General features: G+C 41.6%; 1 protein-coding gene across 11 annotated transcripts in view; it reads left to right on the top strand.

The window, feature by feature from the left end:
• Positions 1 to 22,434, top strand: part of Mark3 (microtubule affinity regulating kinase 3) — a 94,921-nt gene that overhangs the window by 19,246 nt on the left and 53,241 nt on the right. For 10 of the 11 annotated variants that reach the window (XM_013144951.3, XM_013144949.3, XM_005000543.4 and 7 more), the window contains exons 3-5: positions 10,544 to 10,597; positions 18,835 to 18,883; positions 22,089 to 22,154. In XM_013144951.3, coding sequence (XP_013000405.1) covers positions 10,544 to 10,597; positions 18,835 to 18,883; positions 22,089 to 22,154 — 169 coding nt within the window. Of the gene's footprint in view, positions 1 to 716; positions 843 to 10,543; positions 10,598 to 18,834; positions 18,884 to 22,088; positions 22,155 to 22,434 lie in introns of all 11 variants that reach the window. The other variant, XM_063240878.1, reaches the window with a different exon arrangement.

The following is a 22,434-nucleotide window of genomic DNA, read 5'->3' as shown; positions in this document are numbered from 1 at the left end:
GATCTATACCACCTGGAATCTTAAGACGTAACCAGGGCCGGGGCTTTAGCTCAGTAGCATAAGCTCCTGTCTGATAAGCGCAAGGTCATGAGTTTGATCCCCATACCCATCATGAGTTTGATCCCCATACCCAAAAAGAAGATGACCTAACAAAAAATGTACTTCTTTATAGTTCCTCTTAACTTTAGTGAGAAACTCTTGGAGTTTTGGTCAAGACTCCTTGTTGAGATGCCTATACCCCTTTTGGAATCTGTAAACAGTGTGAGTGGGTGCAGCAGTCCCTGTTATGCTTGGTCAAAACTTTCTTGAGATAGGGAACAGAACCTCTGAGTTTAAGCTAGGAATGGTGGCTCACATCTGTAATCCCAGAGTTTGAGAGGCTAAGATAGGAGGCTTTCTATGACTTTGTACCAGCTGGGACTACTTAGAGAGTTCAAGGCCAACCTGAACTTTTGTCTCAAAGCAAAAACAAAAATCCTCTTGTGTTTAGTCCTACCAACCCTAAGTGGTTACTCCAGCTTGTTGCTGTGCAGGAATGGTGGGCTGAGACAGTGGAGGGACTGATCCCTCCACTGGCATCTGGCCTGTTTGTTTACTTCTTGTGGTTCTCGCTCTAGAAATGCTTGAATGTGACTGCCATATTGACTTTGAAACTTCTCTCGGTGTTTAAAAAACTTTAAGCAAAACCATTTACTTGTGTTTTTCTCCTATTGTAGGTATGACCCAGAATTACATAATATTTAATTTAATTATATAGAAACTAAAAGTTCTTGGAAATTTCTCTATTCAGAGATAAGTGCTTGGGCCAGGGATGTAGCAGCAAGTGGCACAATGCCTGCCTGGTAAGTGTGAGGTTGTAAGTTTGATTCCTAGTAGTAAAAAACAAAAAACGCCCACTGAGATATTAGTTTCAGCCAGGTGTGGCAGTACGTTCCAGTAATCTCACCCAGCACTCAGGAACTTGAGGCAGGAGAATCAATGCAAAGTCAAGACCTAAACTACATTTTGCAACTACAGACATTATTTTAACAAAACAGGGGGAATTGTATGGGACATAATTGTGAATTTTTAATTAGTAAGGTTTTCTGGTGTATATAGGACCATAGAGAGCTTTTTTTGTTGTTTATTTTTTCTGTTGCTGACAGATCCTCAGTAAACATTCTTTAACATAACCCTGAGTGCTATTGTTAAGAGTATCTGCATGGGTAACACCACCAGAGTGAACAGGTGTCTGTTTGTCTGTTTTCCCACTGTTGCTGCTGTTGCTGCACAGTGTAGGCAACTGTTGTCTGGTTATCTTACGTGTTTTTGCTGCTGTGACAGATTACCCAAGACTAGGAGTTGATAAAGGAAAGCTTTGTTTCTGATAGTTGTGAAGGCCAGCAAATCCAAGATGGAGGCCCTGTTGCCTTCCTTTCATAATAGACCACACCTATGCTAACAGTTCAGTCTATTCACTTCACAGCTCTAGGGAGCTGTCTTTCTTTCATTTTCAAATTCTTTTTTGTTAGCCAGGTATAGTGATACACACCTATAATCCCAGTACTAAGGATGCTGAGGCAGGAGGATCTCTGTGAATTCAAGGTTAGCTGTACTACAAAATGAGACCCTGTCTCTTAAAAAATCCCTTTCTTTACTGTTGTTACTGTTCTATTTTGTTGGTGGTGCTGTTGATCGAACCCAGGACTTTGTGTATGTTAAGCAAGTGCTCTGCCACTAGGCTACACCCTTGTCCCTCCTGAAGTTCGTACTAATCAAAGACTGAACTCTTGAACAGAGCCTTGAATTTAAAAAAATTATTTTCTACCTTTGTCTTTACTTTCTGGAAGATACCCTTAATTTTTCTTCCAGTCTTTGTGACAGATGTGTTTGTGTTGTGCTCCTACAACTAGCTCTTTAATTTTCTGGGGTGTGTGTGTGTGTGTGAGAGTGTGTGTGTGTGTGTGTGTGTGTGTGTGTGTGTGCACTGGGGATTGAACTCAACCTTGCGCTTGCCAGGCAGGCACTGTACCGCTGAGCCATATCCCTGGCCCTGTTTCTGTTCATTTTTGTTACCGTCTGTGGCATCCAGTTTGGTGCTATGAATGCTATTTCTTCTGTTGACTCCCTGAAGATAGTAAAATCTGTCTTCTATTTTATAAAAGTAGATATTTCTCCCTGCCTATTTCTCTTTTCCTTGAAATGTTTTCTTCTTTCCTGGAGACTTTCTTTGGAAGTCTGGTAATCTCTGGCTATCTATTTGTGTAAGGCAGAGCCTTGCAAAGTTGCTCAGAAGCCCTGTTTACCTGCACAGGACATGCATGACCCAGTTTGCCTGTTGGGAGGTGTCCCACCAGTGCTTAGACCCCAGATATCCGTGTCTTTTGTTTTCTTGTATGGGAGTGTTGGGTTTCTCTAAACAAGAATCCCCTCTGCCTGGCAGAGCTGGTTTTCCCAGTACTTAATGACAGTCTGTCACTTAATCCCCTTTTCTACCCTCATGCTTCTCTCCTGTTCCCCAAGTCAGAGGCTTGTTAGTTCTCACAGTGAGTTTCCAGCCTCATAAGAACCGGCAGTACCTGTGAGGTCAGTGAGCAGAAGACTTCCTGTGTAACTTGGGAGCTTGTGGTCAGCCCAGTGACTTCCTGCCTTCCCTGTACCTGCGAGGACCACTTGTCTGGTGTCCCTCTCCAGCAGCAGCATATAGATCACACAGTCTCTGCATTGTTGTTTCTTCAGCTATGTGCCTGCTCTGTCAGAAATTATTGGCACAGCTTCCTCATTGTTGTCTTCTCCACCTGTGTGTTTTTACACATGTGTCCCATGACTGCCAGTTCTTTACATTTCCCACTGTCCTGTCCATAAATGATAGAAGTCTAGAAGGGAAGACAGAAAGGGTTAGGATTTGAACCTTATTTTCTCTCAGCCTCTAAGTACTCACTAAGCATTTATTACTGATTACAAAATGATCAAACATGATCCTGGGGTATACTTCAGATAATGATTGTGTTTTTAGTCAAATGGTATGTTTTTGTTAAAATTTTGTTGGTGAAGACTGCATTAACAACTTTAGAGGAGGTTTAAGAATAGAGAAAAGAGAATCCCAGTCATATTTTGAATCTCATCATTTTCATTTTCAAGTATACTCCATATTCATATGAATGTTTTTTCAACATCTTTTTGCCATAATCTTGTTTCTTGATTCCCCTCAGAATTTTGTCCTAAGTAGTGATGAAGAGCAGTGCCATTGAGTAGAACAATTCTCAAGCTTTTCTCATAACTTCTTTAAAGTTGAAATTGAGGTCTCCCTTAAGCCTATTTATGTGTGGGCAGTTGCTGTTGATATTTAGCATATTAGAACTTAATATTAAGTTTAAAATACAATAATCCTATTACGTTAATGCACAACGTATTTTTATGAAAAACAATTTTTCCAAAACATTATGAGAAGGGTTCCATGTTTTAATTTTTTGCTAATCCCTACTGTCTGGCTTGATAGTAGCTGGATTCGCTCATCTGCTCTGTATTCAGACTATTCAGATATGCTATTGTAGTATATGAAGAAATGTGTACTTAGGAAAAGGCAGAATGTCTTACTGTCCGTCCCCCTACCTTTTAACGTAGCTCAGGCTGGCCTTGAATTCAGTTTGTGGCGATTTTTCTGCCTCAGCTTCCCAAGTGCTGGGATTACAGGCATGAGCCACCACGCCCGGCCTGGTAAATTAATGCAATTTAAGAACATACTCATAAGTGAAATAAATAAGGCACACATGTGTAAACACTGAATTGCCGCACTACTGTGAGAAGCTGAAAGAAACAACGTGTATATGTATATAAAAAATAGTTAAGATAGTTATACTACTGATTTCTTTGAGTTCACTGAAGACAATGATTTGTGCTGGTATTGTTTGGACAGTTGAATGCAGATGTCTTTTGCTCTCGGTGAGTGTTTCGGGGATGACAACGTACAATGTATGTACCATTGTTGCCCCTATCAGTGTGTTTTGAAATTTTGTTTTAGATTTTTTTCCTTCTTCTTGAAATAAAATGGATTTGGGGGAAAAAAAAAAAAGCTCAGGGGCAGCATGCACACATACACTGAGTGCCCCATCCCCAGGGTGGTTGCTCTGTCTGGGATGGAGCACAGTCTCACCACTGAAGTCAGAGTTTCCCTGTCTTTAGCTCATCTAAGTTAACAGGCCTGTGAGAATCAGTAAGGTGGGTGAGAGGATACCTAAAACTAAGTTAAGCCATGACTTTGAGGCCAGTCTGGGATACATCATGAGTTCAGTACTAGCCTAGATTGCATGGGTGAGACCTTGTATTTAAAAAAAAAAAAAAAAAAAAAAAAAAAAAAGCATGGTGTGGCCTGTAACCTCAGCCTTTGGGAGGCTGAAGCAAGAGGATTGCAAGTTTGCAGCCAGTTGGCTACATTGTGGTCAGCCTGGACTATGTAGCAAGACCTTGTCTTAAAAAAAAAAAAAAGAAAAAGAAAAAAGTAAACAGGAAAAAAATACATATGGACTGGCTACTCCCAGGGTATTGTGTGTTGTGACCCCTAGAGAGTTTCCAAGACTCTCCTAGGCAATCTGTAAAATTAAAACTTTTTTTCTTTTTGAGACAGGTTTTTTTTTTTGGTCCGTCCCCCCCCTCCCCCATTGAACTCAGGATCATGCGCTTGCAAGGCAGGTGCTTATGCCCCTGAGCTAAATCCCCAGACCCTTTTTTTGTCTTTTTGAGACACGTTTTCCCAAGGAGATCAAGCTGGCCTTGAACTCACTATGTAGTCCAGGCTGGTCTCAAACTCAGAGAGTCCTCCTGCCTCAAGCCTTCCAAATGCTGGGATTACAGACCATTCCATGTTTCTGTTTCTTTGTTTGTTTTGTTTTGTTTTGTTTTTTGGTTTTTTTTTTTTCCTGAGTCTTACTGTGCAGTCCAGGGTGGCCTTGAACTCACTATGAAGCCTAGGCTGGCCTCAAACTCATGGTAACCCTCCGGCCTCAGACCCTTGCCAGTGCTGAGATTATAGGTGTGGACCACCACACCTGATTTCGTTTTCTTTATTTCAGTTTGTTTGGTTTGGTTTGGGTTTGAGGTTGAACCCAGGGCCTTGTGAATGCTTTGTATAAACTACCACAGCCCTTGTAGAAATTATTTTTATATAACAAGTGATTAATATCAGATAAAGATGCTGATGCAGGTCCATTTAGTAACTATTATTACAACTTTTTTATTTTTAATTGTACTTATTTGGTAATTTTTGAGACAGATTTTCACTATGCAGTTCAGGCTGGCCTCAGACTCACTTTGTAGCCCAAACTGCCTCAAACTCACAATGATGTTCCTGCCTCAGCCTCCCCCCCCCCCAGCTTCTCAAGAGCTGGAATTATAGACATATCACCAAAGCACAGGTCCTGTCCCACAGTCCCAGAGTGAGCCAAAATTAGTGTCAGTAATGCTGGGATTATTTTATTCCTTTTTTAAAGAAAAAAATACAAGTAAACAGGGACTGAAGTTGTTTCTTCCTGTATCTTGGTGGCTTTTCATATTGTGTGGGGTTTCTCACACTTTTCTGAACAGAGGTCACCAGGTTACGTATTTGTTGTCTCTATACACATTTCGGGGTCAGCCCACAGATTATCTGAAGTAGCCCCATTCTTTTAACTGCTTAAACGGTTGCTCTGTCATGTTTTGTTCTGTTTTATTTTGAGATGAGTGTCATGCTGTGTTTTCCAGGTTGGGATCAAACCCTGGGATCAGTGACCCTCCCAGGGTCTGGGACTAAGGCATGTGCCACTTTGCCAGTTCTTTTGTTTTTGCTTTTGAGTTCTTTTGTTTGTTTAGTTTTACATTTTATTACTCCCCCAGTATATTAAAAATCAGCATTCAACATATAATATGGATTATTAGTTACATATTTTATTTTCTTTTTTGTCGATGTCCGCTCCCGGCCGGCAGGAAGGACACACGACAAAGTCTGGTAGTGGACAACCTTTTCTTTTTATTTTCCTTCTCCGTACAGCCTGCCCTGGGTTCTCCCAGCTGAAGCCTCCTCTGGTCCGCTCCCCGCGGCTCCTTCCGGGCTTCGCTCCGAAGCCTCTACCGGTCCGCTCTCCGCGGCTCCTTCTGGGCTTCTACTTCCGGGCTTCTTCTTCTCCCCCAGGGGTGGCACCGGTATATATACGGGTACAGTGTCCAATCATGTTAAAGTAAGCAAGGCAAGCTGATTGGCTAACATCATCAGTTGCCAGGCAGACTATATTGTTGAGCGGGTTGTTTACGCGGTAAGCAGGAAACTAACATATTCGATGGGAGGGGTAATCTACCTCAGGCTTTGCTCTTTACCACAGGCCGCACGTCCGCCGCGCAAGGCGAGCTATCACAGACGCGGCTCCCAACATCTCCCCCTATTTTATTTACTTTGAATGAATGTGCGCATCGTAGCCCTTCCTGGACTGGGTGCAGAGGCTTATGCCCTATGTGTAGGTCCACCGTAGGTCCTTGGCTTAGACCCTGGTTGGCCATGCCATGGTCTGCCAAGGCCCTGAGGCCCTCGTCCTTTTTCTAGGGCCAGGCACAAACTGGACGGAACCTGGATGCACACAAGCTTGCACTCATTTCCTCTCCGTAAAGAAATCCCCTCGGAGAGAAATTTAGACCTGGGCAGCATCTAACAGTCCAGCGGCTTACGTGCAGGATGGGGTAGGGCCTGGCTTAGGTCGAGTCGTGCTGGGGAGGCACGCTCTTACCCGTCATTGACTCACCTACCCTGCTGTGTATTGTCACCTTATGGAGGAGAATGAGGGATGCCCGCCATATCTAGACTCGGTCGTGGGCCAATTGAGCAAGCCATGCATATGCCTGAGGATCTTCTTGTCCATTTCGGGCTACCGCTATTTCTATTCATCTTATTGGTTGGTCTGTGATGGATCTCCAGTAGGGCAGGTCTGATCTTCAGTCGAGGGCTTTGTTGCCCGTGTCAGTCTCTCCGGTATCCACAGTGGTTCTCGTCCCGGTTCCTGTGGGAAAACACAAACCGCGCCTCGGTTCCAGCTGACCACTGGATCCGGGCCCATCCATTGTCCTGTCATAGATAACCGCGCCTTTGGAGGCAGGCCTTGGCTTACTCCCCCTTTTTTATTTTTTATTTTTATCTTTTTCGTTTTTTTTTGTTTTTTTTTTATTGGTACCAGGGATCGAACTGGCGATTGCCTGCTTACAAGGCAGGCGCTTATGCCGCTAAGCTAAATCCCCAGCCCCCATTTCCTCGACCGGCGTTTTTCTCAGCCTGCTCGGCAGAGAACTCTGTGTACCAGGCTCGCCAATCCAGGTAACTACCCGAGGGCAGACACGCCTTTGCCAGCTGAATCCAGTCCGCGGGGGTGAGGGGCCCAGAAGACAGATTCTCCAGCATGGCAATGGTGTAAGGCGCAGTCGGCCCAAAGGTTGTAACTGCATTTTTAAGTTCTCTAATCTGCTTTATCTCAAAAGGCTCCCATACATTGCGTCCCTGGCCCATAGCTACTTGTACAGGAAACATCCCGTAGGGGCCACTATCTATCCCAGGTGGATGTACCTCATGAGACAAGCGTCCCCCCTGCCAAAGCCGCCTGTAAAAATACCGACCCGCCGGCGGCGGAGCATAAGACAGCGGCCGTGATTGGGCGGAAAATGGGGGCCCGTGCATCACTTCCTGTTCTGGCGAAAGGGGAGAGAGCTCCCAGGCGGCCGCCTCGTGGCGAGGAATCGCCTCCGGAAACGGCCCCCAAGGTGGGGCGGAAGGCTTCGCCTCCCTCTCGCGCCGGGGAGCGCTCAGGAGCTCTCTACTCCTCCGCAGACCAGGTTGAGCAGAGCGCAATTCGCGGGGCAACGCTGGAAAAGAACCCTGCGACTCCTTATTGAGCGATTTAGGCTCCTGACAGCTGGTCTCTTTGGCCTCCTTGCCATTCAACTTTCCCTCGTCCTCGGAGTCAGACGACTCCGAGGCTAGAGCCCCGTCCTCCTCCTTAGCATCCTTGTTCCCCTTGACGGACCCCTCTCGGGAGCTCCCTGACTGGGCCTGCTCAGATACCCTGCGTACTTTTGTAAGCTCTTGAGAGCTTTCTCCACAACCACCCTCGCTCTTAGTGTTGCTACCTAACATGTTTCCCATCTTTTAATATGTTACTCACCGCGTGAGGCCCAAGGAATCCGCCACTTACGCGTGAGCCTGAGGGGAGTCTAAAAGCCCTGTAGGTGCGCGCCACCCAGAGCCCAGGCTTATCCCCAACTCACCTGTCTCGCAGCTCTGTACTGGAGCGTTGTCCACTTCCACGTCTCGGGGGTGATCAGTCCCCGGGCGGGCCTCCAAATGTCGATGTCCGCTCCCGGCCGGCAGGAAGGACACACGACAAAGTCTGGTAGTGGACAACCTTTTCTTTTTATTTTCCTTCTCCGTACAGCCTGCCCTGGGTTCTCCCAGCTGAAGCCTCCTCTGGTCCGCTCCCCGCGGCTCCTTCCGGGCTTCGCTCCGAAGCCTCTACCGGTCCGCTCTCCGCGGCTCCTTCTGGGCTTCTACTTCCGGGCTTCTTCTTCTCCCCCAGGGGTGGCACCGGTATATATATGGGTACAGTGTCCAATCATGTTAAAGTAAGCAAGGCAAGCTGATTGGCTAACATCATCAGTTGCCAGGCAGACTATATTGTTGAGCGGGTTGTTTACGCGGTAAGCAGGAAACTAACATATTCGATGGGAGGGGTAATCTACCTCAGGCTTTGCTCTTTACCACAGGCCGCACGTCCGCCGCGCAAGGCGAGCTATCACAGACGCGGCTCCCAACACTTTTTTATATTGTCTCCAAGACCTACTGTGTATTTGTGATCAGCACATCTCAATTTAGACTTTTTTTTTTTGAGAGAGTGTCTCACTATGTAGTAGAGAACTCACTGTGTAACCCAGACTGTCCTCAAACTCGCAGAGATCCTTCTGCCTCAGCCCCTGCTCTCCCCAAGTGCTGGAATTACAGGACTGTGTCACCACACCTGGCTAATTTTTAAGAATTTATATAAAACATTCCAGAGCAGCAGAATTATATTTAATAAAAAATATTTAATGTTTAATTAAAATCAGTTTGAAGTTAAATTAAACTTAAAATGTATTTCCTTGGTTACACTATTCATGTTTACAGTGATTCATTGCCATGGATGACTTGTAGCCTCCATCTTAAACAGCTCATCTCTGGAAACCAGGACACAGCCTTTTCACTTTTAATAGTGTTTCTAGGATCTTTTGAAGTATCCAGTTTCAATAAATGTCATCCCAGGGCTATTAGCTAAGAGGTCTTTTGTTTTTAATAACATGTTTTGAAGGGGTACTGGGAATTGAACTCATTACCTTGCACTTGCCAGGCAGGTGCTGTGCTGCTGAGTTATATCCCTGGCCTAATAAAGTGTTTTTAAAATTTTCAGATTCAGCCCAGATCTATTTGGATACTTATTTATTTATTTCGGTTTTGTGAAACATTTCACCATGTAGTTCAGATTGGATTTAAACTCACTATGTAGCCCAGGCTGGCCTCGAAATCACAGCAGTCTTCCTGTCCCAGCTTCTCAAGAGCTGGAATCATAGACATATCATCAAAGCACAGTTTCTGTCCCAGGGCTTAGAGTGAGCCAAAATTAGTGTCAGTAAATAGTGAAGAGAGCTTGCCTCTTGCCTAGCATATACCAGGTCCTGCATTTGATCCCTAGCACTAATGGAAAAATAAAAAAGTAGCAAAAAGATTCGCTACACTGCATATGTTTTAGAAATGTTTACACTGTACGATCTCTCTAGCTTTGTTGGAGGAGGTTGCAGAGAAGTTCAAAAGAGATTGTTTTCCCCTTGTCTATATGAATAAGTTAAATATAAAGTGTTATAGCACTACCTTTATTTGCATGAAGACCCTGCTGCTTATAAGTAACTGAGTTTTAGGTTCTGAGGTTTGCTTACTTGCTTTTTTTTTTTTGGACTTTGTGAAATACGGTCTTACTATACAGTTCAGGCTGGCCTTGAGCTCACTTTGTAACCCAGGCTGTTTTTTTTTCCCCTCAAGTTGGTCTTGAACTTTCATTTATTTTTATTTTTTATTTTTTATTTTTTATTTTTATTTTTTGGTACTGGGGATCAAACTCACAACCTTGTGCTTGCCAGGCAGGTATTTGCGCCACTGAGCTAAATCTTGGCTCAGGCTCTGCTTCTTTTTTTTTTTGGTACCCGGGATCGGACTCAGGACCTCGGTACTTATGCTGTTAAGTTAAATCCCTGGCCAATCTTGAATTTTCAATGATTCTCCTACCTCAGCCTCCTGAATGTTGGAATTACTACTCCTAGCTTGTTTACTTTTTTTTTTTTTAATCGGTACCTGGGATCGAACTCACGACCGCCTGCTTGCAAGGCAGGCACTCATGCCGCTAAGCTAAATCCCCAGCCCCAGCTTGTTTACTTTTTAACAGTGCTGTATGTGTGGGCATTTATAAAACTATTGCCAGTTAATCTATAATCACCAAATTCTTAAAAGTCATAAATATCTATCAATTTTTTCTAGGTTGCCATAAAAATAATTGACAAAACACAGTTGAATCCAACAAGTCTACAGAAGGTAAGATTGATGCAGTATTTTTTAAATGATTTTTTGTATTCCATCTAATTTGTCCCTTAAATATTTTTTATTTTTGTTTACTATGTTCAATGCAGTAAAATTTTCTATTCCTCAAATAAATGCAACTCAGAGTATTTTTAAAAATGGTTGGTTTAAAAATGGGTTATCTTCAGTTAAAGGAATGATTTTTTCAGTTGAAGGTAATGATTTTTAAATGTTAATAAACACAAATTAAAGACTACTTTTAAATAGCATATCTTAAATATTGACTATAATAAGTTTTTAAATACAAAATTAAATTCATGTATTCTTATGCAGATTTGTATGGATTTTTTCATAGCTAACACAGAAATCTTTTGAGATATGTGCTCTGGCCAAGTGTACTGGCACACACCTTTAGTCTACACCATTCAGGATGCTGAGGCAAGAGGAGCTCTTGAGCCCTGGGAGTCTGGGACTAGCCAGGGCATACAGAAAGACCCTAACTCTTTAAAAAATGAGCAGAAAAGATAAATTCATTTGCTCAAGATGGACACGTAATGAAATGATGCATATAAAAGAACTCTGAAAACCACTTTCCAGTTATAAGCTGTTTTGATGAAATATAATGCCCAGTACATGTTACTAATGTATTCCAGATAGGTAGTTATAGCCTGAAATTTTGAAGTCTTGTTCTTGTTATGTTTAGGGACATGGGGAAAGGATGGGCTCTATCTTACACAAAATTTGATGTTTAAGCAGCTGTTTTTTTGTAATCTGCAGTGCAGAATGGCCCTTCACATTCCTCTAGGTGACCCTAAAACAGATTCTTTCAGAATTCCAGCTACCTGTTCTGAAGAATTAATTGTACCCATTTTCTTAAACTTTCTATTCTTCCTAATAACTAATACTAATAATCTAATAACTTAATACACAACAGATTACTAAAATTTAGTACTATATTTAGGGTTCAAATTATGAAGTTTACCGACAATTCTTAATGAAGTATTCTGTGGTGTTACAAATTTTCTACTTGTTTTCTGTACCTGGAGATTCTTAACAGTTTTCCAGGAAAAGTTTTATCTCACTGTTTTCTCAGGTTGGCTATAGTTTTTTCTTTCTTCTTGCTTCTGTGATTATCATTTTTGGCCATAGTATTTAACTGCTGCTCTTCATTTTATTAGTACTACACATTACTGGTGGTTGCATCGTTGTCATTTTAGAACATGGGTGGTTGTCCAGGTAGCCCAATATTGTGACTAGGCATATTTGAGCCGACATTTATTTTGGTTTATTGTAATCTAATACATTAATGCTTTTAAGGTTTGTTTGTGGTATGGTTCAAGTGTGACTCATCCGCTGAAGACATCCCAAAGCTAGGTCTATCCTAGTTATACAATTGATAAGTATAACATACTCAGTTTAAAGGGCATTGCTTAAAATCATATGTGCAAGTTTCTACTCTTCCAGAGTAAATTAGAAGCATTCCTGTTTAAGTTCTTATTCTTTTCCATGACGGAAGAATGGTAGCAGGATGTGGAGTACACGTCAGCTTTGGGCTTCTGTCTTTAGTGTTTTTGTACCTTATTTCCTTCACAGCAACCTGCACAGTCATATCATACAGTCACTGGGAGCTGCTTTGTGCGGTAACATTCACTGTAAGGAACACTGTACTCTCAGCATATGCAGGCCGTTTGTGCTACCACTGTCCAAAGAGGTGTACTGCCTTGTCCAGGCAAATTTCAGACCCAAGTTCAGGTTTAGAAAATTCATAGTACTCAGGCTGAGTCAGGGACCTGTATATGTAAGTAAGCTTGAGTTGACTGCAGATTTGCAAACGGATACTATTGCAACACAAGTATCTTCATTTTCCTGTTTTTTTAGCTCTTGTTTAATGAGCAATCGATTCTAGTAAAATTTCTTTTTCTCTATGTTTCTGTACTTACTATCTTCTGATTGCTGTTCCTAGAATACTACTGCCTTCATAAATGTCTTTTTAGTAAACTTTTAAAGAACTCTGTCATGTTATATAACCTATAGTGATTTTCTTGTTGTTTTGTTTCGTTTTGGTTTTTTGGATTTTTTTCCTACAGTGGTTTTGTGAACACCATAAATAACAAAAATTCTAGTCTTCTCATTGATCTTACAAAGTCATTTTTAGATTCAGTTTGGTTACATATCAGGGAATCTTGCCAGATCTTGCCTTACTATCATTAAGAAGCAAGTCTTGTCTCATTAGGGAAGAAAATGTGTTTACCTGTTCAGAAGTACTACACTTTATTAAGATATGCCAGTACTTCTGAAGGTACTAATTCTCCCTTTTGGTCTTGGGAGTAGACTGACTCTTAACATAGCATAAAGCTTAGAGGCCTGAGAAAGCCAGACTACATAAATTTAAAGTCAGGCTTCAACCCTGTCTAGCTAGGTGATGAGTCACTTAACCTCCCAGAGTCTCCATAACATCTTCTTAGAGAGTTGTAGTAATTTAGTTACTATTTAGAAGCCCATTAGTAGAGCTCAAACTAACACCTGGCTCGGATAAAGACTCTGAATGTTTGCTGTCATCATGTGTTCAGCAGAATAGTTGGTTTGGGTTTGCTTGGTTTGGGAAATGGGTATATTTTTGTTTGCTTAAAATTTTCCTCTCATAGGAGATAAGTAAAATTTTAAAACTGAATGATAGGTTTCAGCTAGGTTTTTGGTAGGACCTAATCATGATGGATTATTTCTGAAAATAGTGGCTTGTTAAAATTTGGACATTTATTTAATGTGAGGACTTTGTGAAAAAAAAATTTGGACATTTAATCTGTATATATGGCAAACACTGTTCTGAGTGCTTCACCTGTATTTACTCATTTAACCTTTACAACTTCATGAAGTGAATTTTGTTCGTAAGGAAATGGAGTGACCTACTGGTTACGAAAGGATGGAGACTCCGTCAGTTGTCTGGCAGTACTATAGGTAGCATTGTGTGCAGTGTTGTGAACTCCACGTGCAAGCAAGTTTGTTGTAGTTCCAGTGATGGAGACCGACAGTGAAAGCGCGCTAGGAACTCTATCAGCAGGGTTCATTGTCATCACACACCACCTGCCCTCTCTCCTCAGCTAACCTGGTAGACATTACTTCACCTTACACTGCTGGTGGGTGTAACTACTAGCCTCACTTTCTCCTGGGGAAACAGACTCTGACAAGTTGGTGTAGTCCAGCGCTCTAGTCAGTAAGCCATGACAAAAATACATCTCAAACTGATTCCAAAATATGGGCTCTTTCCAATCCATTATGCTTCTGTACTATAATTAAGTAAATTCCCAAATTTAGGATTTCCAAAAGCTTAGATGGAAACTCACCTGATGGTGTGCATTGAGGTGACCGTAAGAAGTTGAACAGTAGTTTCAAGTTTGGGAGAATGTTTGAAGAACTTCAGAGAAGTAAGTCTCATATCCTGCTTTGTCTTCCAAACACTGCAAAAGCCTCAAAGTTTTTGTGTGTTTTTTGAGGGTATGTAGTCCAGGTCAGCCTTGAATTCACTGTGTAGCCCAGGCTGGCTACAGGGCAATCCTTCTGCCTCAGCCTCCTAAGCACTAGGATTACAGGCACGTGTCACCATCCCTAGCATAAAAGCTATGTTTTTATCCAGGCTTTCTCTCCTAGTAAACGTCTCTCGTCCAGCCAACACATACTTGTTGAACATGTGTTGTGTGTCAGGTACCATTCTGTGAAGTACAGTATTGAACTAAATGCTGCTGCTGCCCTGGTGGACTTGACATAATAGTAGGGAGCAGCAGTAAACAGATTTATAATACAGTGTCACGTGAGCACTGTGAAGCAAACAGTAGCAGGGTGTGTGAACTATATTCTCTAGTCTCTATGCTCTGGCATCTGAACCCTTCCTGGCCCCACCCAGAGTGAACTGATTCCTTGAAATAAGAAACTGTTGCGCCGGGACTGTCTTTCTGATGGCAGCAACCTGTTCAGAGCCTATACTTCAAACCACCACCTCTGTCAGTCTCTTGCAGTCTAGCAGGCAGTATCCATGTACCCTAGTCATCACAGGGCCGTGTGTCAGGCAGCTCATGAAGGCACCTATTCCCCAGAGTGTGCTGGAATTACTCAGCCGCCAGGCCTAGCTGGTTCACCATGGCTTGCCTGTCCTATAATGTAGACCCTGTGGGTTGGGGTAGCTTGGGGCATGGCAGTTGTTAGCATGTGTGAGACTGTGGGTTCCACCCTATTCCTGAAAAACTCACCCTTGTCCTTTTTATTGGTTCCTTCTGCCCCTTGCTGGGCTGCAGTGCTTCTCTGTGCTGGTGACCCTGGATGGTGTGGTAGGTCCTCTTTTGGGAGCTGTAAGCCAAAAATTGTTCAGTAACAGTCATCTCCTGATCTCTGGGCCTCAAATGAAGCATGAGGCATCATCTGAATAATTCATTTCAGAAACATCCTTGTACCTGAACCAGCCTGTGGGAATCGCTGCTGAATCAGACAGAGAAGCTCACTTTGGGCATTGGAGAGAGAGAAAGGGTCCTTTGGAGCACTTAGGACAGGGTTCCTTATTTGACAGTGGAGGGAGGATTACACACAGCCCGGGGAACCCCACCATAGGCTGCGGAGGTCTTGGTCCTTCTGCTTAGTGTCATTACTGTGACACAACCAGTACCGATATTCTCTTAAGCCATAACCACTTCATTTAAAACAAGATCTGTAACGTATTAGTAATACAATTTTTTTGTACCAGAAATTGAACTCATGACCTCACATTTGTCAGGCAGGCACTGTGCTGCTAAGCTATACCCCCAGCCTCTAAAAATTGATTTTTTAAAAGTACATTTGCGCTGGGTGTGGTGGTGCATACCTGTAATCCCAGTACTCAGGAGACTGAGGCAGGAGGATCACTGCAAGTTCAAGGCCAGCTGGGCTGCATAGTGAGTTTAAAACCAGCCTGCACTACGTGGCAAGACCTGTCTAAAAAATAACAAAAACAACAACAAAAAAAACCCCGCATTCACCTAGCTGGTTCATTGGCCAGCCTTAAGCTCATCCCAGGGTGGCTTCTCCCAGTGTTCAGCAGCTCTGGGTTAAAGTTCCCCTTGCTGTAGACTAGCATCTGTCTTCCTAGAACTTCTGTAATACTATTTTCTCTGTTGCCATATGGCTTTACCGAGCTGAAACCCACCATTCCAAACATAGCCCTTTGAGATTGCTATTTTGGTTCTTCCTGATTTTCCCGTCTCCAGAATAAATACTCAGCTGTTTGGCCACCTTTAGAAGTTGACAGGAACCTGGTTTATTCTGTACTGGGAATTAATGGTTTTCCTCACCTATTCCCACTGATTTTTGCTAAGATTCATCAGATTGGCTTTCTGTCATAATTCCAATTGATTGGGACTCTTTTTCCTCCTCTCTCCCCACTCCAGAGCTGAGGATTGGGGATTGAATCCAGGATCAGCTCACATGCCTCAGATTAAGCTGCCTGCTCCCTCTGCATTGTAGCAGTTTCAGTGATCTATCTATCTTTTCCTTCCTTCCTTCCTTCCTTCCTTCCTTCCTTCCTTCCTTCCTTCCTTCCTTCCTCTCTCCCTCCCTCCCTCCCTCCCCCCCCTTCCCTTTCTTTCTTTCTTTCTTTCTTTCTTTCTTTCTTTCTTCCTTTCTTCCTTTCTTCCTTTCTTTCCATCTTTTTGAGACAGGATCTCACTATGCAGTTCTGGCTGGCTATGAGCTCGCTTTGTAGTAGCCCAGTAAGTGTCAAGGTCATACCGATCCTCCTGCCTCAGTCTCTCCAGTGCTGAGATTACAGACATGCGCCTCCACGCCCAGGAGTAATGATTCTTATATTAGTTGTCCTTTCCATTTTATAAATTGGATATGGATCTCTTTATCCAATTAAAATTCTTAGCAAAGCAGGGACACAGATGTTTCAGTGAGAAAGGTATCCTTCCAATGTGCTGTAACATTCAACCAATTTTTTTTTTTTTTTTTTTTTTTTTTGTGGAGACAGAGTAACACAGTGTGGCACTAGCTAGCTGGGATCAAACTTGTAACAGTATTTTGTCTGAGCTGGGATTACAGTCCTGCATTACACACCTGGTTCACTGGGTCACTGTTCTTAACTTTAGACTTTTGTGTTCTCATAATTTAATCAGATTTACTGAAGTAAGAGATTATTGAGTATAACTACTGTATGTGTACAGTGAGTTACTAGGTTTGTTCTCTTTTTGGTGTTACTGAGGATCAGACTACATTCCCAGTCCTTTTGTCCTTTTAAAAATTTTTTTGAGACAAGATCTTGTCCAGTCACATAGTTACCTAGACTGGGGTTGAATCTAGATTTTCCTGCTTCAGCTTCTCAAAGTGCTGGCTGGTATTACAGGCAAGCATCACCATACCTGCTGCCAGATGTTCTTTGAAGCTTGTTTGACTATAGATTCTTTCCCTTCAGAGTGTTCCTTAGGAAAGTTCTACTTACATCTACTTCACTCTAGTTGGTTCGTTGGTCAGTCAGTTGGTTGGTTGGCTTGTTTGTTTGTGTATGTGTGTAAAAAAGCTGGTCTTTGCTGGGTGTAGTAGTGCACACCTGCAATCCCAGTACTCAGGAGGCTGAGGCAGGAGGATTGTCATGAGTTGGAGGCCAGCCTGGACTGCATAGTGAGTTCAAGGCCACCAGCCGTACATAGGGAGATCCTGTCTCAGAAAACCAAGTCAGTGAGTTGGAGCTCTAATTTTGTTCCCTTCTTAAAGTTGTTTAGACTATTCTCAGTCTTTCGTATTTCTGCAGCAATGTAAGAATCAAAATATTAATGTTTATAAAAAATGATGTTGGCATTTTGATAAGGGGTGGCCCCCAGAGTCAAGGCCCAGGACTTGGGCTCCAGACTATACTGTGTTTCACCCCTGGCAAATGTTTCCTCTCCCTGGGACTCAGGGTTCCGTTCTCTGTCAGCTAAAGTGCAGATCATTTTGGGAATCTCGATCATTGAACAGCTATTCTTTTTTTCCTCTTCCTTTCCTTTTATATTGTCTTTTCTCAAGCTGACAGTTCACTGTTAACAAAGTAGTTAATACAGCTCTGCCTAGTATTTCAGTCTAATCCAAGCAGGACATGTTGAGACACATGTAATTATATATAGTTAAAATGCTGAGACCCTGATTCAGATGGGGTGATGGGTAGGACAGACTCCCACCCCTGATGGCCGGTGCAGGCAGCCTGGGTTCTCCCCTGGAAACACATGCTCTGGGCAGCAGGAATCACTAGTCTTACATGCCTGATCACACCTCGTCATCCTCCCTCACTCAGCACATATACCCAGGGTCAGCAGTGGACACCCTTTCAATCTGCAGTGAGTCTTGAGGCACAACTGGAAGCCGCAAGCTACAGCTATGAATTCAGCTGTAACGAGTTTTTGTCTTAGCCTGGTAGAGGGAAGCTAAAAAAGACTCAGTCTCGTCTGTCTGTCAGATAACTGGGCAGGTGTCTCCTCAGCTCCCAGTATAAAATGCGGGAATGGCCACAATAAGAAGTGGGCTCTTTATGTTGGAGAGAAGAGTGCTTCTGCCTCTAGAAGTGAGCCTGTGTTTTACACAGGAAAGGCTGTTTATCCGATTCCACGACCCTGCCTTCTGCCTTCCAGTAGTATTGTCACAACCTTCCTTCCCAAAACCACCTGTCCTAGGCTGCCAGTCTCACTCTGGGTCACCGTCAGCGGGACACATGCAGGGGAGTCTAGGGGCTTCTGCCTGCTCGTTCTCATGGTTCATCAAGGTCATTATTACAGCCCCATGCTATGTCACCCATATTCCCCAGTGAGAATTTCTCAACTTGGTTTTTTAAAAAAATCTTATCATAGAATCATTTGTAACAGTCAGTTTAATATGCCTGTACAAGTTTATCAGGGCTGTTTCCATTTTAATTTATGGAATTGGAACCCTGGGTAGCTGTTGGATCACACTGTTTAATTTCAAACTGTTCTTGCCAAAGATTGATGTCATCTTTTCAAGATAACAAAATAAAATTTAGAATTACTATTTTAATGAATGGAAACATTTAGGAGTCCTATTTGGTAATAGGTTGTAAACCTACCTTCAGAGTCACTCTGGACTTTCATATTAGTCAGAGAATTGGCATGAAAACATTAGTAAGAATCAGTTATGTAAGAGAAAATTTTAATTTATATTGCAACAATGAATATGATGCTTAACTTGTATTGGGGGGACTGTCGTTTGCTTTTGCTTTTCCTTTTGTTTTTTGTTTTGTTTTTTTTTAGCTCTTCAGAGAAGTAAGAATAATGAAGATTTTAAATCATCCAAACATAGGTACTTTCTGCTTTCTTAAATACTTCTGGGTTGAAATGTGTTATTGAAAGTGTATTATAAAGCTAAACATACTGTATTCCTGAAATGATAAAAAGAGACTCCCTCCCCCCCCACCTAGCTAGGTACACTTTTAGCAAAATGCATTTACAAGCTGTTGACTGTAGTAGCTTTTCAAAATTACTAGAGACAAATTAAAAGCTTAGGTATTAACCAGTTAAACTTAAAGCTTTAGTTCAGTAGAAATGTAATTTTCTAATTTTTCATGTGTTAGAAAATATAATTAATCTCAGCACTTAGAATGCTGAGGCAGGAGGAGTACCTTAAATTTGGGACCAGTTTGGACTTCATAGTGAGTATAAAGCCACTCTGAACTATATAATGAGACCCTGCCTCAAAAATCCAAAACAGGGGCTGGGAATTTAGCTTAGTGGCATAAGCACTTGCCTTGCAAGTAGGCGGTTGTGAGTTCGATCCCTGGTACCGGTAGAAAAACAAAAACAAAACAACAACAAAAAGAAAAAAGAAAAAAATCCAAAACAAACAAAAAAATTGTATTTCATTTGTACCTAGAAAGGATAAAATTGTATGATCAGAATTAATATTATAAAATAATTATACTTTTTGATGTGACTGGTCCTAAGAAAATACTTCTACATTGAGTCACATTTGAAATATGAAATGAATTTTGTTTTGTGTATCTTCTGTGTGCACAGCTGTGTGCCAGGTATTTAAAGATGAGGAAGGGGCATGGTCCTGTCTGCAAGTAATTGTAGGAGTAAGAGGAAATATGTGAGTTGTTTGATATTGACCGTGTGTGTGTGTTTCCCAATTAAACTTTTGATTCCACATAGATCATAATTTGGCTAACACTTTTTTTCTATAGTAATAGCTCCTATAGCTAAAAATATTATTTCAAGAGTAAATGAGAGGGGCAGGGATTTAGCTCAGCGGTATAAGCGCCTGCCTGGCAAGAGCGAGGTCGGGAATTCAATCCCTGTATCAATGAATAAATACATACGTACGTACATACATACATACCATTATTGCAAAAAAAGAATAGGCGAGTAAGAAAGACGAATTAAGAAAAAAGAGTTCGTGAGAGGGATGATGTTTAATGTTAATGATGACCTATAAAAAATTCTTTGGGAGGGGCTGGAGGTTTAGCTCAGAGGCATAAGTGCCTGCCTTGCAAGCAGGCAGTCGTGAGTTCAATCCCTTTTACCGATAAAAAGGAAAAAAAAAATTCTTTGGGCACAGGAATAATAACATAAAACCACTGGAGGAAAAAACATTTACACAATGCTTAAGTTTGACTATAAACTATGAACAAAAGGATTATACCCTATTTCATCACAGCTGAAGAAGAACATTGCTGTCAGGTGATCATCCTGGTACCTGCGACAGTAATTAAAATGCAGAAAAACGCTCATTCTTTGCTTCTTATTTTAAGCCTTTGAGGCCAGCCAACCAAGTCTGGATTTCAAATTCCAACTTTTTCTCCAAGAAATATTTTCTTTCCTAGAACTAATTTATTATAATTATAATTATTATTATTATATTATGCCTAGAACTAATTTCAGTGTATTTATTTTATCTTTTAACTTCTTAAATTGTACCCATATCTTTGATAATAGAAATTTTTTAAAGTTTCTCTTGAAACTTTGGTTCACATCTGTGATTCTAGCACTTCGGAGCCTGAGGCTAGAGATATTGAAGCCAGCCTGTACTACAAGATCCTGTCCCAAAAATAAAACAGAAATTTCCATTGCATTGAAATAATTTCCCTAGAAGAGTCAAAGTTTATGTTGGAGTATGAAAAGGATTTCATTTTTATGTTGATTATTTACCAATACTTTTACCTTAATTTTCTTAAATGATTTTTCCTGATAATGTGAACCTATCAGAGTCTAAGCAATGGTCTGATAGTTTTGTTCATCAGTTTATCAAATATTTAGGTCAGGGATATAGCTGTCTGGCAAGCATGAGGTCTTGCATTCAAATCCTGGTACCAAAAACAAATAAACATTTATTGATTAAACTGGACACAGCGCCACATACCTATAATCCCAGCATTGAGGAGGCTGAGGCAGGAAGAGGATCACTTCAAGTTCAAAGCCAGCCCAGACTACATAGTGAGTTCAAGGCACACTACAAAGCAAGACCGTGTGTCAAAAACAATAATAACAACAAAAATTTATTGATTACTGTGTTAAGTAGATACTTCCATCTAATAACTCTATTAATCAGAAGATCACTTACAATAAAAGGACTAGCAACCCCCACCCCTTTCTATTTTGGGTGAATTTAATTTTAAAGAAGTATTAAAATAGATATACCAAATAATGGCTAGTAGCTTTAGAAACACACACACACAATTGTGTAGGCTTTATAAATCACCAGCAATAAAGTATTATTTCGTCCGTAATAAGGAACCGGTATAGCAAAATCACACTGACCCCCCTGAAAAATCATTGTTAAAAAAATTTTTCGTCAGTTAATTGCCATATAATCCCTTCTACCTCTTTCCGTTTCTGGCCTTAGAATAATAACAAAAGAGCTTTGAAATTTGCGATAAGTACCCCATGCCACAGAGGTTTTGGGTGGAATCACTCACTCAGGCCACGGTGCTGGTAAACAGGAGCACACTGGCAGACTAGAGTAGCCCTGGCTGCCCCTGGGGCTGGGAGGTAAGGCACAGGGTGGGCCCCTAGGAGAGCAGTGAGCCAGCACAGACATCAACATGGACAGTGCAAGGGCACTGCTGAGAGTACTTGGACACCCAGAAATGATTTTTTTTTTTAAATTTTTGTTACTAGGAATTGAATTCAGGACCTTGCACTTATCAGGCAGGCCCTGTGCTGCTGAGTTACGTCTCTGGCCCACAATATTTATTTTTATAGAATTTTTTACATTTATAAAATCTTGTCTTTGTAATATATAATAAGAATTCCCTAAGTCTGATGTGGGTGGTACACCTATAATCCCTGCGTTCGTGAGGCAGGTGTGAGCCCAGCCGAGACTATATAACAAGTTCAAGGCTAGCCTGTACAGTATAGTGAGATAGTTTCAAAAACTAAAACAAAAAAAACATTATGGGCACTTTTTAGAGGGCCAAGTATTAAAATCTTTGACAGGAAGGGTTTGTATGTGTATGATTTATACACACACGGATTTGTTTTTCTCTTATATCCTCTTTGTTCCCTAGTAAAGTTGTTTGAAGTCATTGAAACTGAAAAGACACTCTACTTAATCATGGAGTATGCAAGTGGAGGTAAGTACATTTTACTTACATAAGGTTCTTATTTGCTTCTTTCAAAAGAGTGCCCACGCACACTGCCTATATGAGTAATTGCCAAGGTTTCATTTTACATATGAACTCTTTAGGATGAGTCAGAAAATCTGACTGGTAGCAGTTCAGTGCTTTGCGGTAAGTGTCTCACTATTAGCATTATCAATAAATAATATCCATGTACTTGGATTTTTGCACTGTGGTAAAATATATATCATATAAAATTTTTTCAAGTGTGTTCAATGGCATGCATTAAGCACAA

The sequence above is a fragment of the Cavia porcellus genome, unplaced genomic scaffold (assembly GCF_034190915.1).
Source record: "Cavia porcellus strain 051 isolate PalLab524CR breed Dunkin Hartley unplaced genomic scaffold, mCavPor4.1 scaffold_31, whole genome shotgun sequence".
Lineage (NCBI taxonomy): Eukaryota > Metazoa > Chordata > Mammalia > Rodentia > Caviidae > Cavia > Cavia porcellus.
Note: the sequence above shows the minus strand (reverse complement) of the source record. Positions and strands in the feature narration are given on the sequence as shown.